At 38.0% G+C, this 26,671-nt stretch overlaps 6 protein-coding genes and 1 non-coding gene across 10 annotated transcripts; 5 read left to right on the forward strand and 2 right to left on the reverse strand.

The window, feature by feature from the left end:
- Positions 1-124: 124 nt before the first annotated feature.
- Positions 125-6,521, reverse strand: LOC117626705 (anaphase-promoting complex subunit 4). Of its 2 annotated transcripts, none has more exons than XM_034358519.1 (19): positions 6,386-6,521; positions 6,244-6,320; positions 6,042-6,153; positions 5,837-5,928; positions 5,660-5,743; positions 4,902-5,141; positions 4,675-4,755; positions 4,269-4,420; positions 3,657-4,011; positions 3,474-3,548; positions 2,956-3,135; positions 2,508-2,593; positions 2,331-2,429; positions 1,890-1,994; positions 1,237-1,375; positions 863-1,087; positions 627-779; positions 410-491; positions 125-291 (listed from the first exon to the last, which is right to left on the reverse strand). In XM_034358519.1, exons 2-19 carry the CDS (start codon positions 6,310-6,312, stop codon positions 197-199), a joined length of 2,424 nt encoding a protein of 807 aa, XP_034214410.1. In that variant the 5' UTR covers positions 6,313-6,320; positions 6,386-6,521; the 3' UTR covers positions 125-196. The 2 variants fall into 2 exon arrangements, with proteins under 2 accessions (XP_034214410.1, XP_034214411.1); XM_034358520.1 differs by having other exon boundaries at positions 3,657-3,757; positions 3,851-4,011; positions 6,244-6,521.
- Positions 6,522-6,658: 137 nt separating this feature from the next.
- Positions 6,659-6,730, reverse strand: TRNAD-GUC. The gene has a single exon. It is a non-coding gene; the product is annotated as a tRNA-Asp (tRNA).
- A 72-nt stretch (positions 6,731-6,802) lies between these two features.
- Positions 6,803-11,064, forward strand: LOC117624711 (telomerase Cajal body protein 1). 2 transcript variants are annotated; one of them, XM_034356126.1, is made up of 14 exons: positions 6,803-7,173; positions 7,264-7,326; positions 7,581-7,633; positions 7,853-7,933; positions 8,098-8,171; positions 8,382-8,464; positions 8,791-8,897; positions 8,995-9,137; positions 9,214-9,261; positions 9,482-9,534; positions 9,640-9,724; positions 9,837-9,903; positions 10,005-10,115; positions 10,675-11,064. In XM_034356126.1, exons 1-14 carry the CDS (start codon positions 6,983-6,985, stop codon positions 10,785-10,787), a joined length of 1,272 nt encoding a protein of 423 aa, XP_034212017.1. In that variant the 5' UTR covers positions 6,803-6,982; the 3' UTR covers positions 10,788-11,064. The 2 variants fall into 2 exon arrangements, with proteins under 2 accessions (XP_034212017.1, XP_034212016.1); XM_034356125.1 differs by having other exon boundaries at positions 6,836-7,173; positions 7,847-7,933.
- Positions 11,065-11,969: 905 nt separating this feature from the next.
- LOC117625915 (putative FBD-associated F-box protein At1g61330) lies at positions 11,970-14,045 on the forward strand. Its single transcript, XM_034357507.1, has 3 exons — positions 11,970-13,250; positions 13,330-13,494; positions 13,574-14,045. The coding sequence occupies exons 1-3, from the start codon at positions 12,270-12,272 to the stop codon at positions 13,928-13,930; spliced, it is 1,503 nt and encodes a 500-aa protein (XP_034213398.1). The 5' UTR covers positions 11,970-12,269; the 3' UTR covers positions 13,931-14,045.
- A 1,988-nt stretch (positions 14,046-16,033) lies between these two features.
- LOC117624692 (F-box protein At1g61340-like) lies at positions 16,034-17,490 on the forward strand. The gene is made up of 4 exons (XM_034356096.1): positions 16,034-16,184; positions 16,313-16,598; positions 16,725-16,799; positions 16,894-17,490. The coding sequence occupies exons 2-4, from the start codon at positions 16,347-16,349 to the stop codon at positions 17,104-17,106; spliced, it is 540 nt and encodes a 179-aa protein (XP_034211987.1). The 5' UTR covers positions 16,034-16,184; positions 16,313-16,346; the 3' UTR covers positions 17,107-17,490.
- A 988-nt stretch (positions 17,491-18,478) lies between these two features.
- On the forward strand, positions 18,479-21,414 carry LOC117623831 (heterogeneous nuclear ribonucleoprotein U-like protein 1). 2 transcript variants are annotated; one of them, XM_034354828.1, is made up of 7 exons: positions 18,479-18,689; positions 18,802-19,565; positions 19,693-19,881; positions 19,964-20,072; positions 20,155-20,213; positions 20,288-20,864; positions 20,945-21,414. In XM_034354828.1, exons 1-7 carry the CDS (start codon positions 18,536-18,538, stop codon positions 21,046-21,048), a joined length of 1,956 nt encoding a protein of 651 aa, XP_034210719.1. In that variant the 5' UTR covers positions 18,479-18,535; the 3' UTR covers positions 21,049-21,414. The 2 variants fall into 2 exon arrangements, with proteins under 2 accessions (XP_034210719.1, XP_034210720.1); XM_034354829.1 differs by having other exon boundaries at positions 18,510-18,689; positions 18,852-19,565; positions 20,945-21,352.
- Positions 21,415-23,182: 1,768 nt separating this feature from the next.
- On the forward strand, positions 23,183-25,116 carry LOC117624993. The gene is made up of 2 exons (XM_034356544.1): positions 23,183-24,317; positions 24,636-25,116. The coding sequence occupies exons 1-2, from the start codon at positions 23,415-23,417 to the stop codon at positions 24,639-24,641; spliced, it is 909 nt and encodes a 302-aa protein (XP_034212435.1). The 5' UTR covers positions 23,183-23,414; the 3' UTR covers positions 24,642-25,116.
- The last annotated feature ends 1,555 nt before the right edge of the window (positions 25,117-26,671 follow it).

The raw sequence follows: 26,671 nt of genomic DNA on the forward strand, positions 1-26,671 counted from the left end.
ATTTTCAGTTCTCTATTTTATATTTACAAAATGTAAATTAATTACGAGAGAAAAATAATTATGACACATGCTCTAGAAACAAAATTTAAAACACATTTGTTTGCGAGAACAAAATTATGATACACGCCGAGGAAGAGAATGTAAAACAAACAAATTTGTCCTAGGAGTGAGTGAGAAATTAATTTATATATACAAGTCATTCTGCATCTGAGACTTCGTCTTCATCTTCCTCCAGAATGTAGACCAAGGCACGTTTTCTTGCAGCAAAAACACAAGCCACGCCTCTTGATGCTGTTACAACAAATTCAGCCAATATTTCAAAAAACAAAAACAAAAACACGCACAATTCCCTTGTTGCAGACACAAGTGATAGAACAAGTTGATTTGAACTCAGAATTAAAGAACTTACAACTGACTGCCAGTGGAGCAATAACAGAGTGAGGTATACTGCGAACCTTCTCATTCTCCATTTGCAAGTGAAAGACAGAGTCCTAAATGTACATGTTTTAGAAAAGTATCATATACCACAGAGCAACATGCGAACAGAGAGAACGGGGGTCACAGGATTTTTTTATATTAAGTAATTTAACACAATGAATGCGTGAGGGAGCAAAGATTAGAATTACCTCTAGTTGATGCAACTTCCAGTAGTTTAGACCAGTGGATCTTGAGATAGATACAAATGGAAGGTCATTTGCTTGCACAATCATCATAGAAGCAGTTCCAGAACTTTCAGAAGTGGCAGTTGTTTCATTCAATAACAGAACAATCTGACTTTCCTGTTATACATTATAAAGCACTTTAAGTGACCTTCCAAAAAACAAAAATTGAGATGACTGCACATGGTAACTTAGGTCTTTACCTTATATAAGGAAAGATCCGCACAGCAATAACCACCAGGTACACACAATAATACAGCTTCTAGTGAAGTATAACCCCTCTTTACACTGATCGAGTCAAGCATAAACCCTCTCACTATGCCTATACAATTCGAAACTCCGGAGAAAGAATCATCTGGTATTTGGAAAGATATGTAATCAAGAAGCATGTGTTGACTCTGATGAGAAGAGACAGATTGGGAGGCATCCTATGGAGTATGAAAGAAAACAAAGAGTTAATGCCATTGATAGTGAATTTGAAGTATTGGAATCCCTTTTTGATTTTTCCGAATAATAGAACAATTGCTGGTTGATCACGCATGTTAAAAACATCCTTAATTGCAAAAACAATAAATACCTTGTAATACGATACTGACATCGGAATGGTGGAAGACAAAGATGCTGACGAAGGTGGAAGAGGGCAAAGCGGCAATAAATCCCCGCACAGTATCTTTCTTGAAATTGTAGTAAAAGGCATCCGAAAAGCCTCCTTAAAACTAAAAGAACAAGGGGTAACTGTAAGTTCAAATAGAAAAAGCACGTACTATTCAAAGAACGTATGTGTACATGCTTATATGTGAGTGTGTGCACGCCCACTTGCTTGTCTTTGTCAATGACTCGGTGTAAAGTTAATCAAGCAGGATCTCATTTTCATTTCAAGTTACTTGGGAAAGTTTTGGAGTAAAGAATAAACAAATTTATACTTTCATGGTGACTGAAGTAATTAAGTTAAGTTTACTGGCTGCAGTAAAAGGAAAAAAAAAAAATTTGATAGCTAGAACCACTAAAAACAGGAATGGTGATTTGAAATCATTAAAGCAATATTTCTCTGATCTCTGTCAGAGAGCTCATAATAGATTAACATTTTCCTTTAACAGTAAATAATGATATGGTTACATTTTGAGGAATGGAAGCACGTCAATTTATGAGACTGCAGGTTCCATGGAAAAATTTATAGATGAGGGCATGGAAATCCCCCAAACTGAACTTATTCGCCAACCATCTACGTACCTAGACTCCACCTGCTGAAATTCCTTGGCTAATGTCCTTTGCAGATATTCAAAATCTGAAAATCCCCCAAACTGAACTAATTCTTTAACTCTCTGCATTGTCTCCCTGAAAACAAGGCAACTTCATACTGTTTAGAGATTTAATATGAGAATCCATATACTTGCAGAATTGCCACACATGCAAGCACACATGTCCATTCTTCATATGCACATGCATGTATACAGATATGCACGAAGTATCTGGTGTTTTTAATTTGGATGTGCTGTGCAGGCAATAAGGATATTAGATATCAAACCATCTGCAGCTATACAAAATAGATGGCTACAGATAAGCCATAACTATGATATGCATAAAAGATACTAAATGATAGAATATACCAATTGAGAAAATGGTTGTACTATACACTAGATTGTCCGTCAGTGTAATTTAAAAACAACTTACAAACCAACTTCAATATGGTCATCAGCTTCTGATGCTTCCAGCAACTGCTTCACAGGATCTTGATCGTATAAAAACTTCAAGAATATAACAACAAGTTCACTGCCAAAGTGTTATGTTGTGAGTTAAAGAATATATGCTGGTAGGCAGATGAAACAAAGAAGAATATGTGGCACAGACCTATTGTACAGTAGAAGATGATGATCACTAGGTTCTGACATAAGTAACTTTATACATTTCAACAGCCAGTTGAAGAAATTTGAAAACTGAAAGAAAATACGTCAGAATTTCAGAAATTAAGAAACTTTTCATTTTGTACAGAACATAATCATCAAACTGCCTGAATTATTATACTTCTTCAGTTATTTCTAATGTTAGTCTTTTTAAAAGTTCAGGTGGCTTTTTGGAGTTAAATAACAATGGTTTCTCTAAATTAACAGAAAATCATCTTAAGATATCCGAGCAACTATCATTTCTGACTACAGCCTATGTAGTAAATATAGTTGGCAACAGTGAAGGAAAAGAAAAGTAGGAAATCTGCTAGATCATGCATATAGTTATACAAGCAATATTTATTCTCCATCTGAGAACATTCTAAAATAAACGAGCTTTTAAGATGCAAACAAACCTGCTGCACCACAGTTGAAAGCACCCTAATAAATCGTTCTACTTGTATAAGTATCATTCCAGCTTTCTCTGTCGCATTATTGATGAGTGCCTCATCCAAACCAATACCCTGATATCTTGCTCGCCATCTTGAAAGGCCTCTTAGTTCGCCCATCCTGAATGCAATAATTTCTGCAGCAGGCTGGAAAAAGGCAGTTATGTTTAGTTTGCACCCAAACCCTTTGATAGAAGGAACACTAGAAAACAGGATCATATATATTAGGCAGCAGGTTTACTACTTCTGTAAACATAAACATGGATCAATTTGTGAACTTTAAAAAAAGGTAAATAATATTTCCTACTTCCGTCAGTTTCATATCCATGTATGAGAAGCATTGTATTTTAATATAGATCCTGATCAGGGAACTATTAAGTGTTGTACCTTTTTGTACAAGATGATACCAACAAAAAGTAGAACAAAAATCAATTGCTCCTAACAGGAAACTATTGCATCAACAGCAAGAGCTATCAATAACGCACCTGGAGATGATTTAGGACAATAAGCTGAAGTTCTTTCCCGGCACCACAAACAGCCTTTGACACGCGCTTCACACCCTATTAGTAAATACACTTGTTGAATCCACCATGCTCTCATGTACACTTTTTTTAGCATATCACTAAATGCTAATGTCAAAAGAGGTTTCTATATAGGACTAAGCATACCACTTCACCAAGAGAGTTAACTAGAAATTGATGAACTGCTGGACTAGTCCTTGCACCACCTAAAAGACTCAAAAACTCTTCTTGGGGACAAGAGTCCAGTCCTATATACAAATGGTAGGAAATGTATGAATGGAAAACTAAAATAAGCAAGAACTGCATCAAGAAAGAGGGATACAGAGTCATTGAGAAGTTACCATTGTCAATAATCAGATTAGAAAGAGAATCAAACTTTTCATGAAAAGTGTGCATAGCATCAGACCATTGCTTATGCATAACTGAAAGTGATGCCCGAATAACCTCAACCAATTCCTCAATGTTAGAAGCTTGTTGAGCCACTTGGTGAAGCTCATTTTTCCTACAATGAGAAAGACAGTCATAAAACATTATAAATGCAGAAGGGAAATCAACAGTTGAGTAGAAAACATAAACGGGGTGCAATACTAAGCATGACTATGTCAACTACGTCTAAACTGATGTCGGAGCCCAAAACTTTACATCTAGAGCAGTTATTGGTAAGCATTGAAACAGTGAACAAAAAGATAAAAAGAAAGAGATGATAGAGATGATAGAGACTAGCAATATGTGGTATCCTGGTTTTTATAAGAAAGCTACCTCTTCCAAAATATAGATGTATCAAGCACTGTGCAGTGTAAGCCACGCACACCATGTTGAGTCATTGGCCTGTTGTCTGATTCTTTCCTATCTTCACTCAATTCTCCTGAACATATGACTATCAAATGACAAAGATCTTTTGACAAAGCAACCTAATGACAACATGTAACAACATCAGCTTGATCTGGTAAAGTATTTTTCTGTTGGCCTGCGAAAAGCTTCAAAAATGAAGCATATGATGTTAAAGTGAAATAAAATAAAATAAAAGGTAAAACTGGAAATTATGATCGCATTAGGAAATGGAAAAATCCTAACAGAAAGAAATCTTCCAAGACCATGACAGTAACTTTGCCATCAACTATTCCCCACATGCAGAAGTACTAAACTGAAATAAGGATGAATGTACCTTGTGAACAGAAGCATTCTGAAGTCTGCACTCAGCTTTTGTATCCATAAGCGGAGTAGGAACACAGAAGTTGTGTATGTTCTGGCACATTGCAAGTGCGTTAAAAATTAAAGATAACAGAGGCAGTTAAGTGATATATCACACATAAACTGAAATAAGTAGTTTAACATAATAAAGCATTATCAACTCCATCATTTTTTAAGAATGCTTCACATGTTACAACTTACAATTTTCCCTATTGGGAAAATCCCAAATATGCTGAAGCAAATGAATCCATCTTTGTCCCCACTACAGAGGATATTAAATCGTTGCTGTGAAGAATTTGACAGCTCTCGAAATGAATCTTCACTATCATCTATAAAACCAGTATCTCCAGATACCAGTCCAGGCATCCGTGGAACTCTTGGAGGAGGTGGGAAGTAATGAGGAGTACGGTCTTCATATGTTGATATGCTGCCCTGCTCATCCTGAAATTAGTTTTCAAGAAATGGATTGAAATGAAACCATACATTGCCGCTAAAAAACAAACTCATCTCCCTCCTTTCCCCCCTTCTTCTCCCAACACACACCACCACCACCCACCACCCACCACACCCCCACCCACCCCCCCCCCCCCCCCCCCCCCCAAAATTTAGAGGAAAAATACTAACAAAGATGATTCCCGAAAGCTTCTATAAAAATTATATCAGAAATAGAGTCAGATTAATATTGTTATGTCATAAATTTGATATATATATTTTCGTAAATTAACTCTAATCTCAAATTTCTAAAGTATAATGAAACATCAGAAGTTCAAAAAAGTTAGCAAGTAAATATGGAAGCAAGAGCATGGTTAAACATCCAGGCAAAAGTTTTGTAAGAAGAGATATATTTCTGGCTGAAATTTAACACACACAAAAAAGTTCAAGTAAATAAAAACAAAGTGATTTTCACCCACTAAACCCAAATTGGTGCATGGCCTACAATTTGATCAATAACGACATACTTTATTCATCTGTCCATCCTCCTCCCAGTTAAGAGAAACAACAGCAACACCATGGGATTTTAAGCTTCTCAGCAACTTTCCGTTCTGCCTTGCATTAAAAATCATAAATGAAGAGGCAAAAAAATAGAAAAGCATAGGTTATAACTTCATATCGTAAAAAATGTTTATGCTACTTACTTCAACATCGTGCAATGAAACTGTTCCATCTTCAAGCCCAACAGCAATTGCTTTACCATCAGGACGCCAACATAATGATGTTATGCTCTTTCCTAGTCAAAATTCAAAAATAGAAAAGAAAAAAAAAAGTACCACTAAGCTCACACTCAAAGCACTCAAGACGAGAATAACATAAAATCAGAGAGAGAGAGAGAGAGAGAGATACCGGGAGAGACTGTCCACAACCTCTGCCAATTAAAACGGTGCAGCAAAATCTTGGAGTCTTCAGTGACCATAGCCAGCAAATCCTTCTCGGGGTTCCATTCTGCAATTTTAATCTGCCATTCAAAATTCAAAGTTACAAAGACCGAATTTGGCACGCTGCCACATATACATTGGGGATTTTATTGAGAAATTGTAAAAGAAACCTGAGAGGCAACTGGCTTATCGAACTGAAGCTGAAAGGGAAGCACTCGTTGAGCCTCATCAATTTCCATGGCAAAATCTGCACACAGAAAAAGTCTGTGAACCGCAGTTTGCTTGCTAAGAGACGCTACAAAATTACAGAACCTTAAATCTTGATAGCACCAGAATGAATGGGAGCAGAAACGGTGCCGTTTAGAGAAGAAGAAGATGATATCTGACTGAGCGGTGAATTCTGATCAGTGAAGACTGAAGAGAGGGGGATGTGAGTTGTGAGTGAGAGAGAGAGAGAGAGATTGAAAATGAGGGCGGGCTTTTTTTATTTTTGGGTTTTAAAGCCCGAGGCCCTAAACCGAAGGCCGTGGAAATCGAAAAATTCACATCAAATGTAAAAAAGCAAAAAATTAATAAAGAAAAACACGCCGTTGCCGGGGATCGAACCCGGGTCACCCGCGTGACAGGCGGGAATACTTACCACTATACTACAACGACTCTATTGATAATAACGGATTGAAAAATATATTTCACCGCTAAGAACTTGTTTAAGAATTTCTTTCGCCTTGTGTTTTGTTTCTTCTACTGAAGCCCAAAAATGATTCTCTGCTAAATTTGAGGCTTGGCACAAGTCACGACCCAGCTTCGAACTGAAGCTGCGGACCCTATTTTTGGCGGCAAGACCAAATACAGCCTAAAGCCAAGTAGCTAACGCAGTTGATCAGTGAGGCTTAAGCTCAAGCTTAAGCAATGGGAGAAGAAGAGCAGCGTCGCCAACCCCATTCGCCCAACCCAGACACAGAAATTGCTGAAAACCCAACGGAGCAAGACTACGCTTGGCCTGCGATTCGGTTCGATGTTCCTCCACAGAGAACCTACCACTTCTGCCACCAGTTCAGAGCTACTCCAAACCCCAACAACTTTCTCAAGGGCGTCAAATGGTACATGTTGCACCAACCCTTGCTTTCTCATTCTTTTGTTTTCTTTCCAAATTTTGGTTTTTTATTTTGTATTTAATTTTTTGGGTTTAGGTCTCCAGATGGGTCGTGCTTTCTTACCAGTTCCGAGGACAATATGCTTCGTGTTTTCGCATTGTAAGTTTTCCATTGATTGCATTGTGTGGATTGTGGAGAGTACAAAAGGGCAATGTAAATTGTATTTGAGTAAAGCAGTGCCATTTGGTTTGGGTAACAATTTTCGGTTTTACTTTCTTGCCTTTATAACTACTCAAAATGCAATTCAAAAAACCAACTTTCTCAAATTGTAAACAATGGTGTCTGCTACTGCTAGCTTTATATTGGACAAAAACAAGTTTTGCTAACTATACTCTTGTTTGCTTCTTAACCAGACCAGATTATGGGAGTGATAATGTTAACGCGTGTTCTGTAGCTGCTGATGAAGGTAAGTTCGCTTTCAGAAGATATTAGTCTAAAATTTTATTATATTATGTACTAATATTAGTTTCTTCCAAATATATTCTCATGAAAAGAATAAAAGTTTTTGCTTGGTATTATTTGTGAATGAAAGTCTTCATTGTCGAGCTAGGTTTGATTAGTTTGTATTTGCTTCTAAGTGAAGTCATCCTTTTTAAGCTTTTATTTTTTTACTCTTAAGCTGCAGATTCCTATGCTGCAAATTGTGTTGTGAATGAGGGAGAGTCCGTATATGACTTCTGTTGGTACCCGTACATGTCTGCTTCAGGTATCTTTGTAACTCTGTCATGGGGAGAACCTGTTAAGTTTATCCTATTATTATTATTATGACAATGAGAATCTCCATTTGATATTTCAAAACATATATTTTATAGCGGCTGATGTAATACTCTAAGCTAAAGCTTGATTTGGAATCTTGGTTGGCATTTGCAGACCCAGTTACCAGTGTTTTTGCAACAACATCTCGTGACCATCCAATTCATCTTTGGGATGCTTCTTCGGGGCAGGTGCTGGCTCATTATTGCAAGTCTTCATTATGCAAATAAAATTAGTATCTTTGTAAAGTTTACCACTTGATATGTCATTGCAACATATACAATTCGGCTATTCCATGTTTAGATCACTGTGTTCCCTTGTATATGAAGTTCTGATATGTATCTGGGGATTCAATATTTGTGTATTTCATTAACACCATTTTCTTTGGCTTAAAATTGCAGCTACGTTGCACGTATCGTGCTTATGATGCTGTGGATGAAATCACAGCTGCCTTTTCAATTGCCTTTAATCCCACTGGAACGAAGTAAGAAAGATCTTCTGCTTTTTTTCTTTCTTTTTTTCTTTTTTCAAAGGTTATACAATTTAATCACATGTTTTGTGCTTTAGTTTTTGTATTATTACTTTCATGTTTGAGAGTAGAAATTTTGTGGAATTTAAATGGACATCAAATCCTGGATTTCAATATTGGACACTACGCATGTAAGTTCTTACAATGAACTGTGATATAACTGTAAGACACCATGTGGAAATGGCTCTATAATTGCCCCTAACTCGTCATATTCACTCCCCTGTGTTTCTCCAAATTTGACAGAAGATTTAAGAGCATCGTATTCTTCAATTGTTTTGTAGGATTTTTGCTGGATACAACAAATCTGTTAGGGTGTTTGATTTACATCGTCCTGGTAGGGATTTTGAACAGTATTCAACTGTTCAAGGAAACAAAGAAGGCCAAACTGGTACGTGTTATCAGTTTAGCTTTATATAGAAGTTCCAATGATAAATTAAAAGAAGTTATGCAAGTGCACAATCCTCAGCTTTTTTTATTGTGGACAGGTATAATGTCTGCAATGGCTTTTTGTCCAACCCATAGTGGAATGCTAGCTATAGGTTCTTACAGCAAGACTGCTGCAATATATAGAGAAGATAATATGGAACTCTTATATGTATTGCATGGTCATGAAGGTGGGATTACTCATGTAAGTCAGCATTCCTTATTATTCATTTCACTTTGATCACAACTTCAACAGATGAGCAAAATCATTTTCCTTTCAGGTCCAGTTTTCAAAGGATGGAAATTATTTATATACTGGAGGCCGGAAGGTAAATAGCTTCATGTGTTTGATGTTTTTTGGTTGGTTGTTTATTTTTATCATTTTTTGGCATTGGCTTGATTATTTGAAATGCAGTAAACAAGTTCTCTATAACAACTGTCAGTTTATGATGTGAGTAAATTTTTTGAAGTGTTTATACATTAGCATATGTGCTCTTGCTTTCCATTCTAAATGTGATTTTCATTTGCTTACATAAATTTTACTTGAAGGATCCTTATATACTATGCTGGGATATGCGCAAAGCTGTTGATGTTGTGTACAAGTAAGATTCTTTTTTATTATTTTCTCTAATTTAGAAAGTTATCAAGTATTCTGTACATTGAAAATCTTTTTTGCTCACGTTATTTTATTTGCACCTTGGAATTAGGTTATACAGGTCATCGGAAGATACCAACCAGCGAATTCTGTTTGATATTGACCCACTTGGCCGACATCTTTGTACAGGTGGCCAGGTAGCGCCTTAGCTTTATGCTTCAATGTCCAGATGTTATGCCACAACCAAATCAAAACCCTATTTTATATTGATTTGTTACTTATCTGCTTATTTGTGCATTTCGGTTTCAGGACGGTATTGTTCATACCTATGATCTTCAAACTGGACAATGGGTATCAGGCTTCCAAGCTGCATTGGGTAATTCATTTTGTATCCTATAAAGATGTGAGAACGCTACTTCAATATGACTTAGTCTCTTCTATTACCTAACAAGTTCTTCTGTTCTCTACACCACGCAGATACCGTTAACGGGTTCTCTTTTCATCCCTTTCTGCCCATGGCTACATCTTCTTCTGGGCAGCGAAGATTTGTTGGTCCTGATGATGGCAATGAGGAATTGCATTTAAGTGGTAGCTCCTATGACCCTAATGCTGAAACCAAATTTCTTCGTTTGGAGATATTTTCAATTAATTACATTGTATATCCTTCTAATTGTAGTCTCCTATGCTAATCGTGTTTTTTTGTGTGTGTTCCCAATCTCAATCATGATTATGGGTGCATGATCTGGTCATTCCTTAGGAGTTAGTTTGTATTATTCGGATCCAAAAGGTAGTAAGAGGCAGATAGGACTGTTCTTTGAGCTTAATTCAGTTTCTTATATGCCTGCTTTGCAAAGACTTTTGGATGAATTTGTGGGTGGAGTGTTGTAATTTATGAAATACTACTGGCGTGCCCTATATTATTATGCTTGTGGTGTTGATAACCACGAATGAAGAATCAGAAAGTGTGTTAGGTTATCCCTCTATCTTACTTCCCTGGCTCTTTAAATAACAAGAAGATACATGATATGGTTCATATGAAACATGAAACCTGTCTGAGTTTTAATCTTAGCTGCCCAACTTTTTAACTTGCATAACATAGCAAAAGGTCATTGTACTAATAGGAGTTTAATTGTCCTGGGTTATGCAGGTGAAGAAAACTGTGCTTCTGTGTGGAGTTTCTCTGTTGCTTCAGTGGTGGAGAATGATGTTAACATTGACGGTGATTATCATAACAGCCATAACCTGCACCAAGATCCCTAGTCATATTACAATAGCTTCTGTCCAACGAAGTGTGCACTCGATAATCCCTATGAGCTTCGGTTACATTTAAAGCTTGGCCTGTGCATCATTTGCCTAATTGTTGTACATTAATTGTATTACAAGGTTGCAAACAAGATCAGTCAAATAGGAAATGTCTTCGTGCAACTATATGTAAAACACAATTGTTTGAGCTCAATTTTGATGGGTGTATCGTACATTTCGACTTCGAAGCTTCTGCTGACTGAACTAATTTTTATGCTAATCGTGTTTTTGTTTTTGTTTTGCCCTTTTCTGAGTGGTCCAAAAATTCAAAAACTACATAAAAGTAAATCTGACCAATCATTTTTTAAGAACACATTTTAAAAGAAAATTAATAGTTGATAATAATATTTTTATGGTAAATTTTCCTTTAAATAGTTACTAATGACTTTTAATCTAATTATTTATCGACTTACAAACTTAACATCTAACTTGCAGTGACTAACAAGATAAAACTATTTATATCAAATTTTCCGATCACGTCTCTCATAAAGTCCGTCTATATTAATAAGTGTCACATATGTACAAGAAGTGGTTGGTTTGGACGCTAAATTGATACACATCTATCATTATTATATTACTAAACTTTTTCACAAGACGATGCAATGACAAGTCGTATTTGTTGCGCATTGACCTTTAAACGAACCCATGATAATGAAATTAATTTGCAATTTAAAGGCCATGACTTCAAGTTGGAAAGGTTAACAATATTTTCATAGGAGATAAAATATTTAGTTAGGGATTAAATTCTTAAAAAAGTATACCAAAATGGGTCAATTCAAAACCATTTAAAAGGTTATTTCCTACTGGGTCCTAAGATGATGTGCTTTTCATAATTAGAAATCTAAACGAATAAATGTTTACATTCTTCTTCAATGACAAAAATAGCATTTTGGCATAAATAAAAATGTCCTGGGTTGATTCCAAAATGAGTAAGACTGCTCTAGCTTGCCATCCATGCTTGAGCACCTAGATTAGTTTTGAGAAAAAGCCATTAAAGCTTATGTATAAAATCCACCTACTCAAAACAAAGGGCAAACAAGACTTTTCATCACTAACAGTGGGACCAACCAACAACAGCCAAAAACCCAATACGTTAACGTATGGTCATAAGCTGGAGGTCCCGCCACGTCAGCAATTTCGCCTGGTCTTTTTTTGCCGTTCTTTGGTTCATTTCATGTCATTGCTCCTGAGAAAGCCAGAAAAGGCAAAACCAGCGGAAGCTGATTTTTCCTCATTCATTTACTTACATACTAAAAAACAATGGAGACACGCTCTCAAGCCTTAGAGCCACCCAAACCCTCTTCCCCTATAATAACTCAGCCTCCACCAGAGATTTCCACACACTGGCTTTCTCTTCCTCCTTCCTCAAAGAAAAATTAATTCCAGTTTTTCTTTCCTTTTCACTCTTCTAGCTGCTAGCTTCTCGCTCACCAAACAATAATGTTCCCAGTAAACAAGACCAGAAGAGACACACGGAAAGTCGTCTACGGGCCGCCGCTGAAACAACTAAGGACGTTCCTCCGTCCTGTCGTTGGATCCAGCTCCAGCAGAGGCCCGTCGCGCAGCCGTTCTGTCCAGCTCACAGACGACCTTATTGAGTACATCTTCACCCTCCTCCCCATAAAAGCCGCCGTCAAAGCCGGCCTTGTGGCCAGAAGATTCAGAGACTCCTGGCGTCTGGCGCGCAGGATCCATTTCGAGAAAGAGCTTGCCGAAGAGTACGACAACGACGAGTTGGAGACAATACTGAACCATGTTTTCGAATCCCATAGGGGTGAAGAGATCAAGAGCTTCCGGCTCCACTTCGATCCCAATGCCCACGAGCTTCACTTGCCCGAATGGGTAAGAAGATGCATCGAGAAACGGGTCCAGGAGCTGGATCTCGACATCTCCCAACCCAAACAGGAGCCTTCTTTCCTTCTCCCTCCGCACTTCCTCGACGTGGAGAGCCTGAAAGTCTTGAAGCTCTCGTACTCGGTCTTTCAGCTCCCACCAGACCTCAAAGGCCTGTCCTTGCTCACAACTCTCGTTCTCCGGAGAGTTGACATAACCCCGAAGATCATCCAAACTATACTTGACCGGTGCGCCCTACTCGAAACCCTTGACATGGGACGGTGTCACGGGTTTCGGCTTCTGAGAATCCACGCTCAGAAGCAAACGAGGTTGAGGGTTTTGAAGGTGGGAAATTGTCGGGCGGAGGTTCGGGTTATTGAGATTGATGCCCCGAGTGTTGGATCTCTTTATTATAGTGGAAGTATTACTAATTTCCACGTAATTTCTCAATCTTTGCTGTTTTTGAAAGAGGCCATGCTCTATTTCAAGCCGCTGAAAGGGATCACAAACCCTTTGCAAGTCGAAAGACTTGCTTCTTCTATCTCGAATAATGTCGAGCTTCTTACCATTACAAGTACATTTCTCGAGGTTAGTCTCCTTGATTGATTAATTTATTACTTTAATTCAGTGTTAATGTGTTCTTATAATCTGTTTTTATGTGAGTTAGGGTTTGTCTCCGAGAATTGTTGACGGGGTTTTGAGAGAAAAGCAGGTGAGCTTTCGCAACTTGAAGGAGCTCCAGTTGATAATGGAGAATCCTAGCTATTGCAATGCTGGCGACATTGCTTCATTTCTCAAAAATTGTCCACGCCTCGAGAAATTATTTATCGATGTGAGTATAAATTATGAACAGATTATCTATATATCTGATCTTTATGAACAAATTATTTGTAATGATGATGTTACTGCAGGCGGATGAGTTTACTTTTGATGGCGGAGCTTTCTATGAACTGCATCAAAGGCCATTACTGGACAAACACTCGGCCTTGTTCAAACACCTAAAGCTCATCAAAATTATGGGTTTTAGGTTCCAACCTTGTCACCTCGATTTGACGAGGTTTCTTTTGGGGAAAGCCATGTCATTGGAATATATGTTTCTTCTTCTCCCCAAAAGTTTCCGTTTCAGTAGGGCTCTGCGTCAGGATATGGACTTTTTCACCGATGCTTTTCTCTCTTGGAAATTATCTCCCGACGCAGAAATATCTATAGGTTTTGCTTGGGAGGACAAAAGCTTTGTTTATCCGAAACAATCGAGGAGTTGGTACTGATTTCTTTAAGATGGTTTTATGTATCAATTTCATTGCAAATTAATTATTAACTTAAGGTTGTCTTTGGAATTCAGTTGAAATCCTCATTTAAATTTTATGTTTCTCATTTCCTCCATATTGTTAAATTCTTAATTCTGTCTAACTTCATACATCATGAACTTCCCATTCGACATGAACACTTCGTGAAATCGATTTCGATCTTCTTCTTTTTTACCCCAAGAAATCGATTTCGATAATTAGTCACTCCATTTTTCAGTCTATATATATATATTCATGTACCACATACAGTACAAAAACAAATATAATGGTTTCCATATACTTGATTAGATGCATAAGAATCTATGATATCCAAAGTCATTCCAATACATATACAGCAATTTGACCCTATTTCTTGTGTCAAAATGTTTTATGCTGTTTATATGTGATCATGTACTATATATGTTTATAAATTTCTTATAAAAAAGACGAACCATATTATTATATAAAATATACTCTGGCTTGGTGTTATTGAGCATATATTATGGGTCATATATATAGTTCGCTCTAACTCATATAGTTTAATTGACTAATGCTTGTAAACAAAATAAATTATTTATAAGTATGTATGGATTGAATAGTCACTCCATAATGCATGTGTTTTGCACGTAAAATATATAGAGTGAGATCGTATATCATGCACATACGTGATATGGTACGTAATAAATTCTTGGCCCTAGATTCTCGACGCTAGTTCATATGAAAATTTTGTAACCTAAATTACTTCTTAGTTCAATTATGAATTACATGGTAAAATAATTAATTCAAAGAATGCCTATGCGCACGTTAATTACTACTTCGAAACTTTGTAGCTTAACTACTTATTATGGAACTAATGCGATCTAGTTATTAATCTTTTTAGAGCAAGATCATATTGCGCATATCACACGTCATGTAATGATGAATTCCATATGCAAAAAGATAGGACCTCATGTAAGGACCTTAGATCTATATAATGACTATACAACACAAGCATCTTGCAAAGAAGGCCCAAGGCACAAAACAAACTAATAGCAAAACAGCCCTAAAGATGGCCCAAAACAGCAAGGTCCTCAGCCATCACCTTTGCCAACTTGGGCTAAGGGAAGATCAAGTACCCAGTAGCCCTTTGTAAAGACAACCCAAAATTCCCCCCAAAAAAGTTCAAAATAAATAATTTTGGCCGCCTCAAATCTTGCTAGTTGCTTCTAACTCAACTACTCTTCACTGCACTATGATTGCAATGCTGTAGTTATTTTAGATAATTACATGATGTTTTAAAATCGATCCATGGCCCAATCAATCAAAATTTTCCCAATTAAGAAAACAAATTGAGGGGATAATCACATTTTTTATAATAAAAAAATTGGGCATGTTTTCTTACAGATAATTATAAAGTTTGATTTTTGAAATTCCAATTTTACCAAATAGAATTTAGCTAAAAAGAAGAAATTAATTTTAAAACAATGTTTCACTCACCGTCGCAGACATGCTTTCTCGAGAGCCCACCCATACAAACGCGTACATGGTTTTGACGTGTTGTTTATATTGGCTGCTGCTAATGCAACAGCCGTCAGCCACCAATCTAGAATCTTTAGTCAAACAAGGCCCACTAGCCGTCATAAAGTGAAACTACATCAAATCCTTACCGTCCAATTCCATCACATCTACACGTGTCGCCATAATAAGGAGTCAATCAAACTCGACTGTGAGCTGACCGGCCCTTTATTAGAACCCGAAGCAGACGTCGTAGGACTCTTAACACGTATGCATCGTGTTGAGTAAGTTACCGACACAGCCGACTCGGACCGACCATACCGCCACGTCGTCCCCCAGCAGCACACGTGCAGCTTCCTACGTGCTATTTCCTCCCGCCACGTGTCCCACTCAAACGGCTAGTTTGCCTCCCTCCTTTTTTTTATTTCGTTTTTTTAACCGCCGAGGGGATAAATTAATGGAAACGCAAAGATTTTTCCATAGAAAATTCGAGGAGATTCCGTAAAGCGCGTAGATTTTACCATTTTCACTATTTTCAAAAAAGAAAGAAACTATCTTTTCGTTCGATATATAAACCCAAGCAAACCCAACTGCTCAGTCGATTCTTTGTTTCCATTTCCACGGTAAAACACAGAGAGAGAGAGAGAGAGAGAGAGAGAGAGAGAGAGAGAGAGAGATACACAAGATTTATAGACCTATATACTCTCAGAGAGGCTCAAATCTAGGGTTAATCCAACGCAAGGTTTCCTACTCTCTTTGGTTTTGGATTCTTCTTTAGATTTCAGAAGTTTCATAATCTGTTACCAATAGATTTTCTTTTCGTGGGTTATTAATTGATTGGATCTTTGCTTGTGATTTTGTTTTGGATAGGGATTGAAGATTTGATAATTGGTGATTGGAGAAGATGGCTTTGGGAAAGAAATGCAAGAGTTGCTTGAAATCGAAGCGCGGGGGTTTGGTGGCAGAGGAGGGGCTGGAGTTAGGGTTTGTCAAGTACACGCGAGCTTTAGGGAGGAAGAGGATTGGGATTTCTAACAATGGCGAGCCTTCGCCTACTGATTCGTATCCCAGCACTCCATTGAAGAAGCAGCGAAGTGGGAAATTGGTTTCGGATTCTGAAACCTCTGCCCTAGAAGCTCTGCCTCAGGAGATTCTGGTTAGTCCCAAATTCTCGAGCTCTGCTTGAAATCGATAAATGCATATGCAGAATTCTGAATCTGTTTTGATTGAATTTGTGATCAATCAGGAATTAAATATGTATGTTCGTTTTTGTCCATTGCAGATTAAGATTGTGTGTGGCGTTCATCATGAGGATTTGAAACAGCTTTTCCACGTATCAAAACCAATTAGAGAAGCGGTGAGTTTAGTTTAATTTACTTAAGTAATTAATTGATTTTATGTTTGTTTAAGCGATTGGCATTGATTTTGATTTGCCCTTTCTGTGATTGCAGACTCTGATCGCTAAGCAGTGGCATTTTGCCTATAGCACACCTTCAAAGACCCCTGCTTTCCGGACCGCCATTGATTTCTCAAGCGACCATATGGATGAGATTGAAGCTCCGAATGCTCCGAAACAGTGGAGGGAGCAGCATAGGCAGTTGCCGAGCCGAAAGAAGCTTGCTGAGATATCAGTGAACTTGTTTGCTTCATGGGACGAGGAGTAGATGAATCTGCAATATGGGTTTTGTAAATACACAAATTCATGGCTGTGATGGTCGTAGTTTTCGGCTGGTTAGCGTAAAAATCTAAAGAGATAGAGATGATATTGGAGTGAACATATAGAGAAAAGTGTTGCAAGCGGTTTCTTCAAAGCTATGATTGAAGATGATATAATTGCTTGTTCGTCTCTTTTTGTACATGTTTTGAAGAGAATGAGAGAGAGAGAGAGAGAGAGAGAGAGAGAGAGAGAGAGAGAGAGAGAGAGAGAGATTTCCACTATTCACAAGTTGTTTGTTAAGGGCTAATCTTGTGCCCTTTGGTTCTGACAATAAAATGAAGAATGTACAAAAGCATTAGATTTTAATGAAATGAATGATGTTTCCATGCAATTTGTTCTGTGTGTTTTCTCTGTTTTTCCATTTTGTTCTATGATTTTCCTTTGATTTGATGAATCATCACTTTAGGGTTATGAAGATGCACAAAGTTTTAGGGTTTTTCTGAACAATTGGGAGATTTTGTGCATTGGATAGAATGAGCAAAATTTGGGAATGGGGACAGAATCAATTAAAGATCTTTATTTGGAGCAATCGGTGGGTTTATGTTTCTTCACTTGCTAACTTAGTTTAAGAGCAGATTGCCTAAATTTTAGCTGTTCAAATTAAAATCCTCCTGCAAATGTCTTTCCTTATATTTAGAAAGCAGGGCTGGTTTGAATGCCTAAACTTTAGCTGCTCAAGTGGTTACATTTGGAATTCCAATCTAATTCCATAACGCTTTGCGTTAAATATCTAGTATTAAATACAGTTTACATTTTCCCTTAGCATGGCAAAAATATAGCAGTATTGATTGTCCGCTTGTCTCCAACTGTTGTCCTCTTTTCTGCATTTTCAAAAGGAAATAGCTTTTTGGTTAATTGAATGAAATTTTTCGTTTAACAAATGGGATTTTTTAGATATGAGAATTCGGTAAAACGATGAGTATGAACAATTAAGTACTTGTTTATTTTCGATTAAAAAGATAAAAAGAGAGTCCATTTCTTTACATTTTTCTATCATAACTGTTGTTTATGAAATTTGAAATAAAAACCCTTGCCCCCAAAAAGATATGAATGAAAATAGATAAGAGAAAGGAAGGAGGGAAGTTTAATATTTAAAATTTGATTTTTGTTGGGTCAAATAAAATTTGATTCTTATGAATGCGAGGCCCAAATACAATATGCAGTCCGGAACACAAACACAGTCCAAATATGAACCAACCCAACTTCAAAAGTCGGTTGAAAATCTAGGCCCCTGAATTTCCATCACCTTATATAATTCCATATAAATACAAATGTCTTTAGCCAATAATCTCATGATCATAAGTTCATAAACACTTGACCATTACATTTCGCGCGTTTTATCTCTCTTTGCATCTGTTTATAGTTTTCTCTTTCTAATGGCGTCAACGAAACGCGTAGCTCCTAGTGAAGACGAACATCAGGAGGCCTCGAAGAAGACCAAGGTCGACGATGACGTGCCGTCTTTCTCGTCTTGTTCAGAATCGAGCCGGAAGCAACGCGTGGCTCTCAATCGTGCCGATTGTGCCCTTGGTATTTGAATTTCCTGGTTCTTATTTCGAATTTAGTGAATGTAGCGTGAAACCTAAACCCTGAAACCAATGTTTTCTGTGATTGATGATGTGAATTGTTTTCTTGCGTTAAGATTTTATAATCGAAGGCGATGAGCTTAAAGGATATGCACTTCACGAGCAGGGCTTTGCTTACTGCTGGTCTGGCGCTCGAGCGAATGTGGGTATAGCTGGAGGGAAGTACTGTTTTGGTTGCAAGGTCGTATCTTTGCAGTCTGTTGATATGGAGGACACTGCTCCTGATCGACAGAATCTATGCCGCCTTGGAATTTCTCGAGGGGACGAAGCAGTTGGAAACCTTGGGGAGACAGCGTACAGCTTTGGGTATGGGGGCACAGGAACATTCTCACATGGTGGCAAGTTTTCAGATTATGGTGAGAAGTTCGGGCTCGGCGATACCATTGTTTGTTCTGTCAATCTTGAAGATAAATCTATGGCTTCCATTGGTTTCTCCAAGAATGGAAAATGGTTGGGTAGAGCAACGTACTTTGATGTTTCTGCTTTGGGTCTTTCAGTGGCGGATTCGCCGGAGAGGAAGATGCCATCGCAATCAGCGGTTTTCCCACATGTTTTGTTGAAAAATGTGGTGGTGGAGTTGCAGTTCAGTGTTGAAGATGGCCTTGTTGCTGAAGAGGGTTTCAAGCCTTGGGTGTCTGCACTGGAGGATGGAAATGCAGTTATTGGACCCCTTTTTTCTGACCCGAGGGACTGTGAGGTGGTTATGATGGTAGGTTTGCCTGGGTCTGGCAAAACAACTTGGGCCGAAAATTGGGTGACAGAGCACCCTGAGAAGCGTTATGTTTTGCTTGGAACAAATTTAGTTCTCGATCAAATGAAGGTGGGTATGGTTGTTTTATGTTCTTTGTTTGGTTCCATTATCACCATTCTAATGTACCTGCTATAGCTTCTAGTGGTGTTTGTTTTATCGATCAGTATTTCATTGCAGAATGTGAAACTGTGTGCAGGTGCCAGGGCTTTTGCGTAGGAACAATTATGGGGAACGGTTTGTTTGTCTGATGAATCGAGCAACTGAAATTTTTAACATCATTTTACCCAGAGCAGCCACCACACCTCGTAATTACATTATTGATCAGACAAATGTGTACAAGAGTGCTCGTAACCGTAAACTTAAATCATTTGCTCTCTTCCGAAAGGTTGCTACCCGTCCATGATAAATTTATATGGCAAGATTTGTATTTAGCTTGTTTAATCTATATGGATAATTTTCTATTTCAGATTGCTGTTGTGGTGTTTCCAAGCCCCGAAGAGCTAAATGTTCGTTCTAAGAAAAGAGCGAAAGAAATGGGAAAGGAAGTACCTGCTGATGCAGTAAATAATATGTTAGGTAATGGTGTGCCTTCACCAATTTTGTTAGTCTAATATTTATGTCTGTGTTTTTACTGAGACCCGTATAATGTTTTTGGCAGCCAATTTTATTTTACCTGTCAGCAAGGATGTGCCTGGTTCAGATGAGTTTTTTGATCAGGTAAACTATTCGCACACAGGACACTGTTATTGCACTTTTTATGTTTGTGGCTAATTCTTGTTTTCTTCTATAAGGTTATGTTTGTAGAATTCAACAGAGAAGAGTCAGAGAGATATTTGGATGAGATGAAGCAGTCACTTGCATGTAAATCTGATTGGAAGAACTCGAATAACTCTTCACTATATTCTGTTGGCCCTGGTTTTTTAATTTCACCAAATTATGGGGAAAGTCCTGTGCAGCCCTCTTCACCGTATTCTGTTAGAAGCTATGTTCCTAACTTTTCACCAAATTATGGGGAAAGTCCTATGCAGCGATTTACTATGCCAACTCTGCTGCCGCGTCGGCCTGTACCTGGGGCTGTTACTCCTTATGGATCTTATTCTGGCTACTTTGGCAGTTGCGGTGGTGTTACAGATCCTTACCAGAGTTATGGGCCAGGTGAACCCCACAGCAGGCAAAATATCGAACGCAATAGTACCACTTTTGTTGCTGCCACTAACCCCTACAGTAGTAGTACGATTGTACCCTCGCTGGCAGGAAGTGCAATGACTTCATTCACAGGCAATAATCTTGGATATCCGAGAGCTGCAGCTCCTCAGGATCCAAGAGCACCCACATTTCTTCCCAGTCCTTCCCCACCTGCATATGGAGGTAGCTTCATTATAAATTATCGTTACATGTATCTTTAGAATATTTATATTATGCTTATTGTTTAATTGGCTACGGTTCAGGCTTACCTTTTGGAACTCCAGCTCCTAGACCTCCATATGGAAATTCTCCTGTTAACACTGCATATCCTGGAGGCTATCCCCAACCTGGTCCGAGGTACTACTGATCTCTGTACAGATTTGACGGTCCTTCTTTTGACGCCATAGGGTACCCCCCAAGTTGGATTATTCATGAAAGGGGAAGAACTGGAAGACAGATCAGGTTTCATGAACTGCTGCCTCTTGTAAGCGTGATCTTCCATCGTTGCGTAGGATGATAGGACCAGCTCTCCTTTCTTTGATCCTTTTTTTGTTTTCGGATATATGAAAGAAATCCTATTAAGATTTGAAGGGAGAGGGAGGGAGTGCGGGACTTGAACTAGTTGTATCTATTCTACTCTGGTTTGTATATGACAGCATTTTGGTTCTTCACCTAGTGCCCTTATTTTCTGACTGAATGATCAATGACACTTATGTTCATTAACAGTTAATCATACAATCATGTTATAACATTGTAGTTACGTTGCATGCTTGCGGTGGGAAATTAGCTAATTGAAGGACTCTGCTTGTTTTGACACTTGTTTTCCTGATAATTTATCCCAGCATGTAAATCTGTGCTCGGATAACGATTTGAGCTTTCCAGTTTTCACATGGTGATGAGTGATGACTTTAGGGTTAAGCAATACAGCACATGCATTGGACAACAGTTTAGGGACCGGCCATAGCTGACGAGGTCGCTTGGTGTGTTGACATTGAAGGGTCCCAAACCATGTGATGAGGCCTTCTGAAAGTTTTTGTGATCCATTTGGCTTTTGAACAATGATTTTTGGGGGGGCGGGGGGGAGGGAGTGTGGTGTGTGGTGGTTAGATTCGTTGTCTGCCACAACTAACAACGCACATCAATTTTGCCTTTATAGCATGGTTTCCTGTCTAGAAGCAGCTCCACTGTCGTTTCATTTTCCGTTTCATACCATACCAGTAGAAGAATAGTTCAAAGCAAGGCCGGAATTAGGAATTTTTTAGTGGGTGGGCTAGCTAAAATTCAAAGCATTGTTTGGAAATAGAATGGAAAATGAATATTGTTTCGTCCTCTTTCTCTCTCTGGATCTCTGAGTCTGGATGATTATAATCGCTCAATGAATTCCTTTATTTCATTTATTTATATCATGTATCTGCATTAACCCATACATGCCTAAATGCAAACAGGGCAGCACTCTTCGGCTTTGGTTGATATTTCTTCTTGTTTCACATCCAGTCCAATCATAACTACTCTGCATTATTTTCTTGAAAGTCAAGCTAAGGATTTAGTGGTAGAGCCCAGAGTCCAGAGAGGCCTGTTTATAATTGACTGATTATATATATAGATAGAGAGAGAGAGAGAGAGAGAGAGAGTTCTATCTATCCTAAAAAGCGAAAAAGAAACCTCCACTTTTTATTTGTAGTTGCCCTCTTCTTTTTTCGGCACTGAAAAGCCATTGTTGGTACGCCATAGCCTTTACTAGCATGTGCATGGTGAGCAAAGTGGAATGCCATTCTCATACCATATGACTTTGATGTCACTCACCCTCTTAACCACAGAAATACTTCCCTAACCCCATTGCGCTTGCCCTTTCTTTATATCTCTTTCCTCCTTTGATAAGTGACAAGAGAATAGAGAAATCGACAATATAGGTTAGTGAGTAGTTAAATTTAGGTTGCTTCTGCTTGCTTCTTGGCAGCTAAGAACGCACCTTAGTTTGAACTCCATGGCCAAGAAACCGACAATACGCATTGTCATATGGCCATAACGCATGCTTGTTGATATGCCCAAATCCAATTACTTGGTTTTGAATATTTAGTTGATTACTTGGTTTTAAATTAAAGTAAATGACAAAAACAATTAAAAGTTAACATGGAAAACCAAAGAACCTCCTAATGAGGGCTGGTTGACGTTTCCGATGATTGGACCTTTTTGGGTCCTGCTTGCTCTCTGAGATGAGATTATTAAGTGAATGTGACAGATTAAATTCATGAATGAACATAATTAAAAAAGCAAACATCTTTTAAGGTTGATATTTACAGTAGATTTCATGGGACAAAGGTCACCTTGGTAAATGCATATCACAGACAGACAGAGCACACAACCATGGCAGATGGCACCCACCCACCACTACCCCTCCCCTCCCCTCCCCTCCTACTCTCAATAATAATATTCCGTGTCGTCATTTTCTCGTTCATTAAATTAATTTAATGTAATTTAAACAGTCGCCTGTATAAAAACTTAAAAAGGGTTGTAAACCCCACAACCCAATCCTTCTTCTAATAACCCGACCTTCTCTTTATCCATCGCTCTCCTCCTGCGCCTTCTTTTACCCCCATATCCAAGCTTGGCTGTTGGCTCTTTTTCCCTCTTTTTCCTCTCCCACTACTTAATGGGATTTGGACCATTCGATCCTCTACTCGTCGCTTTCTCTTGAGAAAGTTTGTATCTTTCGTGGAAGAAGATGCGAGTCTTATGATGTGCCAATTGAATTCCATTTCCGACTTCGTATTCACTGAAACCATGATCAGCTTTTGTGCTTCTGTTACCTCAAGTCCTCTGTTTTCAAGCATTGTCACTCTCTACGCTCTGATCCTCCTCTATTTCCCGTACCATTTCATCAGAATTGTTTTCTCACCAGTGCCGACCATAACAGGAATTCTCTTACTCACAATTCTACGACTTGGCGCTGTTCAAAGATTTGAAGGCGATGAACACAGAGAAAAGGAAGACAATTCTTGCCTGCTCGAAACAGAGTGTACCAAAACCAACGAGAGCAAAGAATGCAATGAGGAAAACAAAGAAAACAGGGGAAGCACGAGCACCTCCATTCAAAGAACCGAAGTCCAAGAGCAAACCCCAACTTCACCAGAAGCTCAAGATCACAGCTTTTTCACCTACCAATCCGAGACGGACTCCGAAAGCAAAATGGGTTTTGATCCGAACCCTTGTTTTGAAGACTTTTTCGTCGAGTGGAACCTGAAGGCGCCATTAGAGGTCATTTATGAAGAGAATGAAGGTGAAGAAGATGAGATGGATCGTAATGGAAATGACCCGAATTCGAAACCAGAGCAAGAAAGCCAAGTTCAGGGTCTTGAAAGGTACCCTTCGTTGTCTATGTATTACCCGGAGTCGGACTCGGATAGCTCATCGGACGGCGGGTATTCGGTGACCGGAGTTTGGGACTCGCCGGAGACCATGTGCTTCAGGTGGGAAGAGGAAGACAGAGAAGGGTTGATAGAGATTGCTTTGGAGGAAAATTCAAAGAGAGGCATGGATTTTCAAGTTGATCACGAGGAAGAGAATTTGATAGAGATTGATATATCTCCGACGAGAAACAACGAATATTGCGGCAAGAAATGGCTGTTTTCTGGCGAGGTTAGGTTCAGCTAATGTTAGGGTTAATAATGGAATTAATATATTAATACAAGATGGATTGTGCTTTTTGGAGATTGTGAAAATTTGATTGTTTTGGGACGTTGGGATTTTGGGGTGTTCAGTCGAGAGATGTTTGCGTAATGGTTTACCGTTGTATTACACCAAGGTTCAAGTACATATTAATCACTAATCCAGAGGTTTAAATGTTTGATTGGTTACTATCGCTTAAATTTTTTTAAATGTTTGATTTGGAATGCCTAATATGCCCCTGTACATTTATTTTCGATTAGACCAATGACTAGTTGTCACCTTGATAAGGTTTGAGAGACACGTGGAGGCTAATGTGGTGATGGTGGTGGAATTTTCAACGTTTGGTCCCAAGTGCACTTTTGATAAGGAGGTGGCGGAGGAGGAGGAGGAGGAGGCAACAAAGTCGTGTACATGAACATTGGCATTTTGGAATTGTTGGAGATTTGATGCATCATGCATGCACAGAAGGAGGGTTGGGGACAATCTCACATCAAGATAGTGATCCCAATTTTAGATGTTTGCGGCCTCGTCAAAGGCTCAAATCAAGAACCAAAGCCCTACTTATTGGTTCTCATCAATGTGAATTATCATGCATTTTCTGGGGAGGAATGTTGGTGTCATAAATTCTAGGCACACCAAAACTCAGCTTAAACAGTTTGCTTCAGCCCGATCCATTTGGGCTCTTTATATAGAAATTGGGCTTAGGACGGCCTTGGTCCAGTTTCTGGATCAATTTACTTCAAAAATTCTATCGTGAGAGTCTTATATATGACACTTAAGTGAGGTTCTATTTATTAACCGTTGGATCAAGTTAATCAATTTGATCCAACGATTAAGAGATACCTAAACCCAAGCCCAATCACCACGAGCCTATGAATTTATTTTTTAATATTAAAAATAGAATAAAGCTACTCTTGCCACATTTGCATACCACATTCTCATACCACCTTATATGGTAAATGAGGTGTACAACCACGTCAATTAAAAAATATCAATAAATCATAAAAGAAAATATTAAATTAATTTTAATTTATATGATTGTACACCTCATCTGCCCCATAAGGTGGTATGAGAATTTGGTATGTAAATATGGCATGAGTATTACTCTTTTAAAAAACCTATGAATTTGGTTTACATTTCCATCAGTTTCAGTCAAGTTTCCAAAGGAAATAGAATGTACGAGGAAGTGATGACATTTGTTGCTAACCGTCAAATAAAATAAAAAAGAACAACTTATATCAAACTTGTTTGGTAACTCGACTTGTACTAATATTTTAGTCGATGTTTAGTGAACTTATAAAATATAAAAAAACCTGAACTTATTAAATTATAGAATAATCCAATATATTATGTCTTGTAAATCTCAAATAGGGAAATAAAATTCATACAAATTGATTTGGATTCAATTCCAATCTAATTCTGGAATACAGCAAATGCGATATGCTTTTTGGGCTAGACATAATTAACTTATTTTGGTTACCTAGGCATTGGAGGAGATGCTGTATTACAATTTACAATGGCACATGTAGTAATTTTAGGGTTGTTGGATGTCCTTTTGGTAAAATTAGGTGGCTTTGGTTTTATATTAATTAAGCAAAATTAATTATCTTTCTTCCAAATTAGTTAAGTTTTTTATGGGTTAAAACTAAAGAGCCCTATTATATATCACATGCAAATTTCATCCCACCAACTGTTGGAGTAATTGAACATGATACGTGGGTTGACCAATGACCAACCAGTAGCAGCAAGCAAAGCAACCAACAAACTTTGAAACTTTATTGTAATTTGACACATTTCTAAACCCATCATTGTAATTTTGTTATACTCTCATCAATCTCTCTCTTTCAATATGACAGCTGCCATGTACTCAACAAAAAGAGTGTCCTAAAAAATACGTATACGTCGTCTAAATAAATGAATACAAAGCTAGTATTTCTTTCTTGCGCCCAGCATTCAGAAAGAAAATAAATAAAAAAGCGTCACAGAATCTAACATATTATGAGGTGTAAAAGTCAAATGCAGACATCTTAGAAAGTGAAAAGCATGTTTCAGAAAATTGGTCAAAATGTCTTTTCGTCTAACCTCGAGATTTAGTCTAATAAAGGCCACAAAACCATAAAATAAGAAAATAATAAAAGTCGAGGTTTAAATTTAATGAGCCTGTATCAAAAATAAAATAAAAGATTTGGTGTATTCCGGTAATTCTGGGGTGCATATGCTCTCAAATACAGCTAAGGTGTACTTTCGCTTGGCGGAAAGCCATGTGGCATGTGATGATGTCAATGTGTCTTTTTCTTTCCTTGACCTAATTCATATATTTCTTT

The sequence above is a fragment of the Prunus dulcis genome, chromosome 4 (genome assembly GCF_902201215.1).
Source record: "Prunus dulcis chromosome 4, ALMONDv2, whole genome shotgun sequence".
Lineage (NCBI taxonomy): Eukaryota > Viridiplantae > Streptophyta > Magnoliopsida > Rosales > Rosaceae > Prunus > Prunus dulcis.

Excerpts from the sequence above, each read along its gene's own strand:
- LOC117626705 (XM_034358519.1), bottom strand. The coding sequence starts at position 6,312 with ATGGAAATTGATGAGGCTCAACGAGTGCTTCCCTTTCAGCTTCAGTTC. Across the intron at positions 3,549-3,656 it reads TTAACTCTCTTGGTGAAGTG|GGTGTGAAGCGCGTGTCAAA; the intron begins GTATGCTTAGTC and ends ATTTACTAATAG. Across the intron at positions 1,376-1,889 it reads TTTCAGCAGGTGGAGTCTAG|TTTTAAGGAGGCTTTTCGGA; the intron begins GTACGTAGATGG and ends TTGTTCTTTTAG.
- LOC117624711 (XM_034356125.1), top strand. The coding sequence starts at position 6,983 with ATGGGAGAAGAAGAGCAGCGTCGCCAACCCCATTCGCCCAACCCAGAC. Across the intron at positions 7,634-7,846 it reads TTCTGTAGCTGCTGATGAAG|CTGCAGATTCCTATGCTGCA; the intron begins GTAAGTTCGCTT and ends TTTACTCTTAAG. Across the intron at positions 9,138-9,213 it reads ATGAAGGTGGGATTACTCAT|GTCCAGTTTTCAAAGGATGG; the intron begins GTAAGTCAGCAT and ends TTTTCCTTTCAG.
- LOC117625915 (XM_034357507.1), top strand. The coding sequence starts at position 12,270 with ATGTTCCCAGTAAACAAGACCAGAAGAGACACACGGAAAGTCGTCTAC. Across the intron at positions 13,251-13,329 it reads TTACAAGTACATTTCTCGAG|GGTTTGTCTCCGAGAATTGT; the intron begins GTTAGTCTCCTT and ends TATGTGAGTTAG. Across the intron at positions 13,495-13,573 it reads TCGAGAAATTATTTATCGAT|GCGGATGAGTTTACTTTTGA; the intron begins GTGAGTATAAAT and ends ATGTTACTGCAG.
- LOC117624692 (XM_034356096.1), top strand. The coding sequence starts at position 16,347 with ATGGCTTTGGGAAAGAAATGCAAGAGTTGCTTGAAATCGAAGCGCGGG. Across the intron at positions 16,599-16,724 it reads CTCTGCCTCAGGAGATTCTG|ATTAAGATTGTGTGTGGCGT; the intron begins GTTAGTCCCAAA and ends TGTCCATTGCAG. Across the intron at positions 16,800-16,893 it reads CAAAACCAATTAGAGAAGCG|ACTCTGATCGCTAAGCAGTG; the intron begins GTGAGTTTAGTT and ends CTGTGATTGCAG.
- LOC117623831 (XM_034354828.1), top strand. The coding sequence starts at position 18,536 with ATGGCGTCAACGAAACGCGTAGCTCCTAGTGAAGACGAACATCAGGAG. Across the intron at positions 19,566-19,692 it reads TAGTTCTCGATCAAATGAAG|GTGCCAGGGCTTTTGCGTAG; the intron begins GTGGGTATGGTT and ends AACTGTGTGCAG. Across the intron at positions 20,865-20,944 it reads TTCCCCACCTGCATATGGAG|GCTTACCTTTTGGAACTCCA; the intron begins GTAGCTTCATTA and ends GCTACGGTTCAG.
- LOC117624993 (XM_034356544.1), top strand. The coding sequence starts at position 23,415 with ATGATGTGCCAATTGAATTCCATTTCCGACTTCGTATTCACTGAAACC.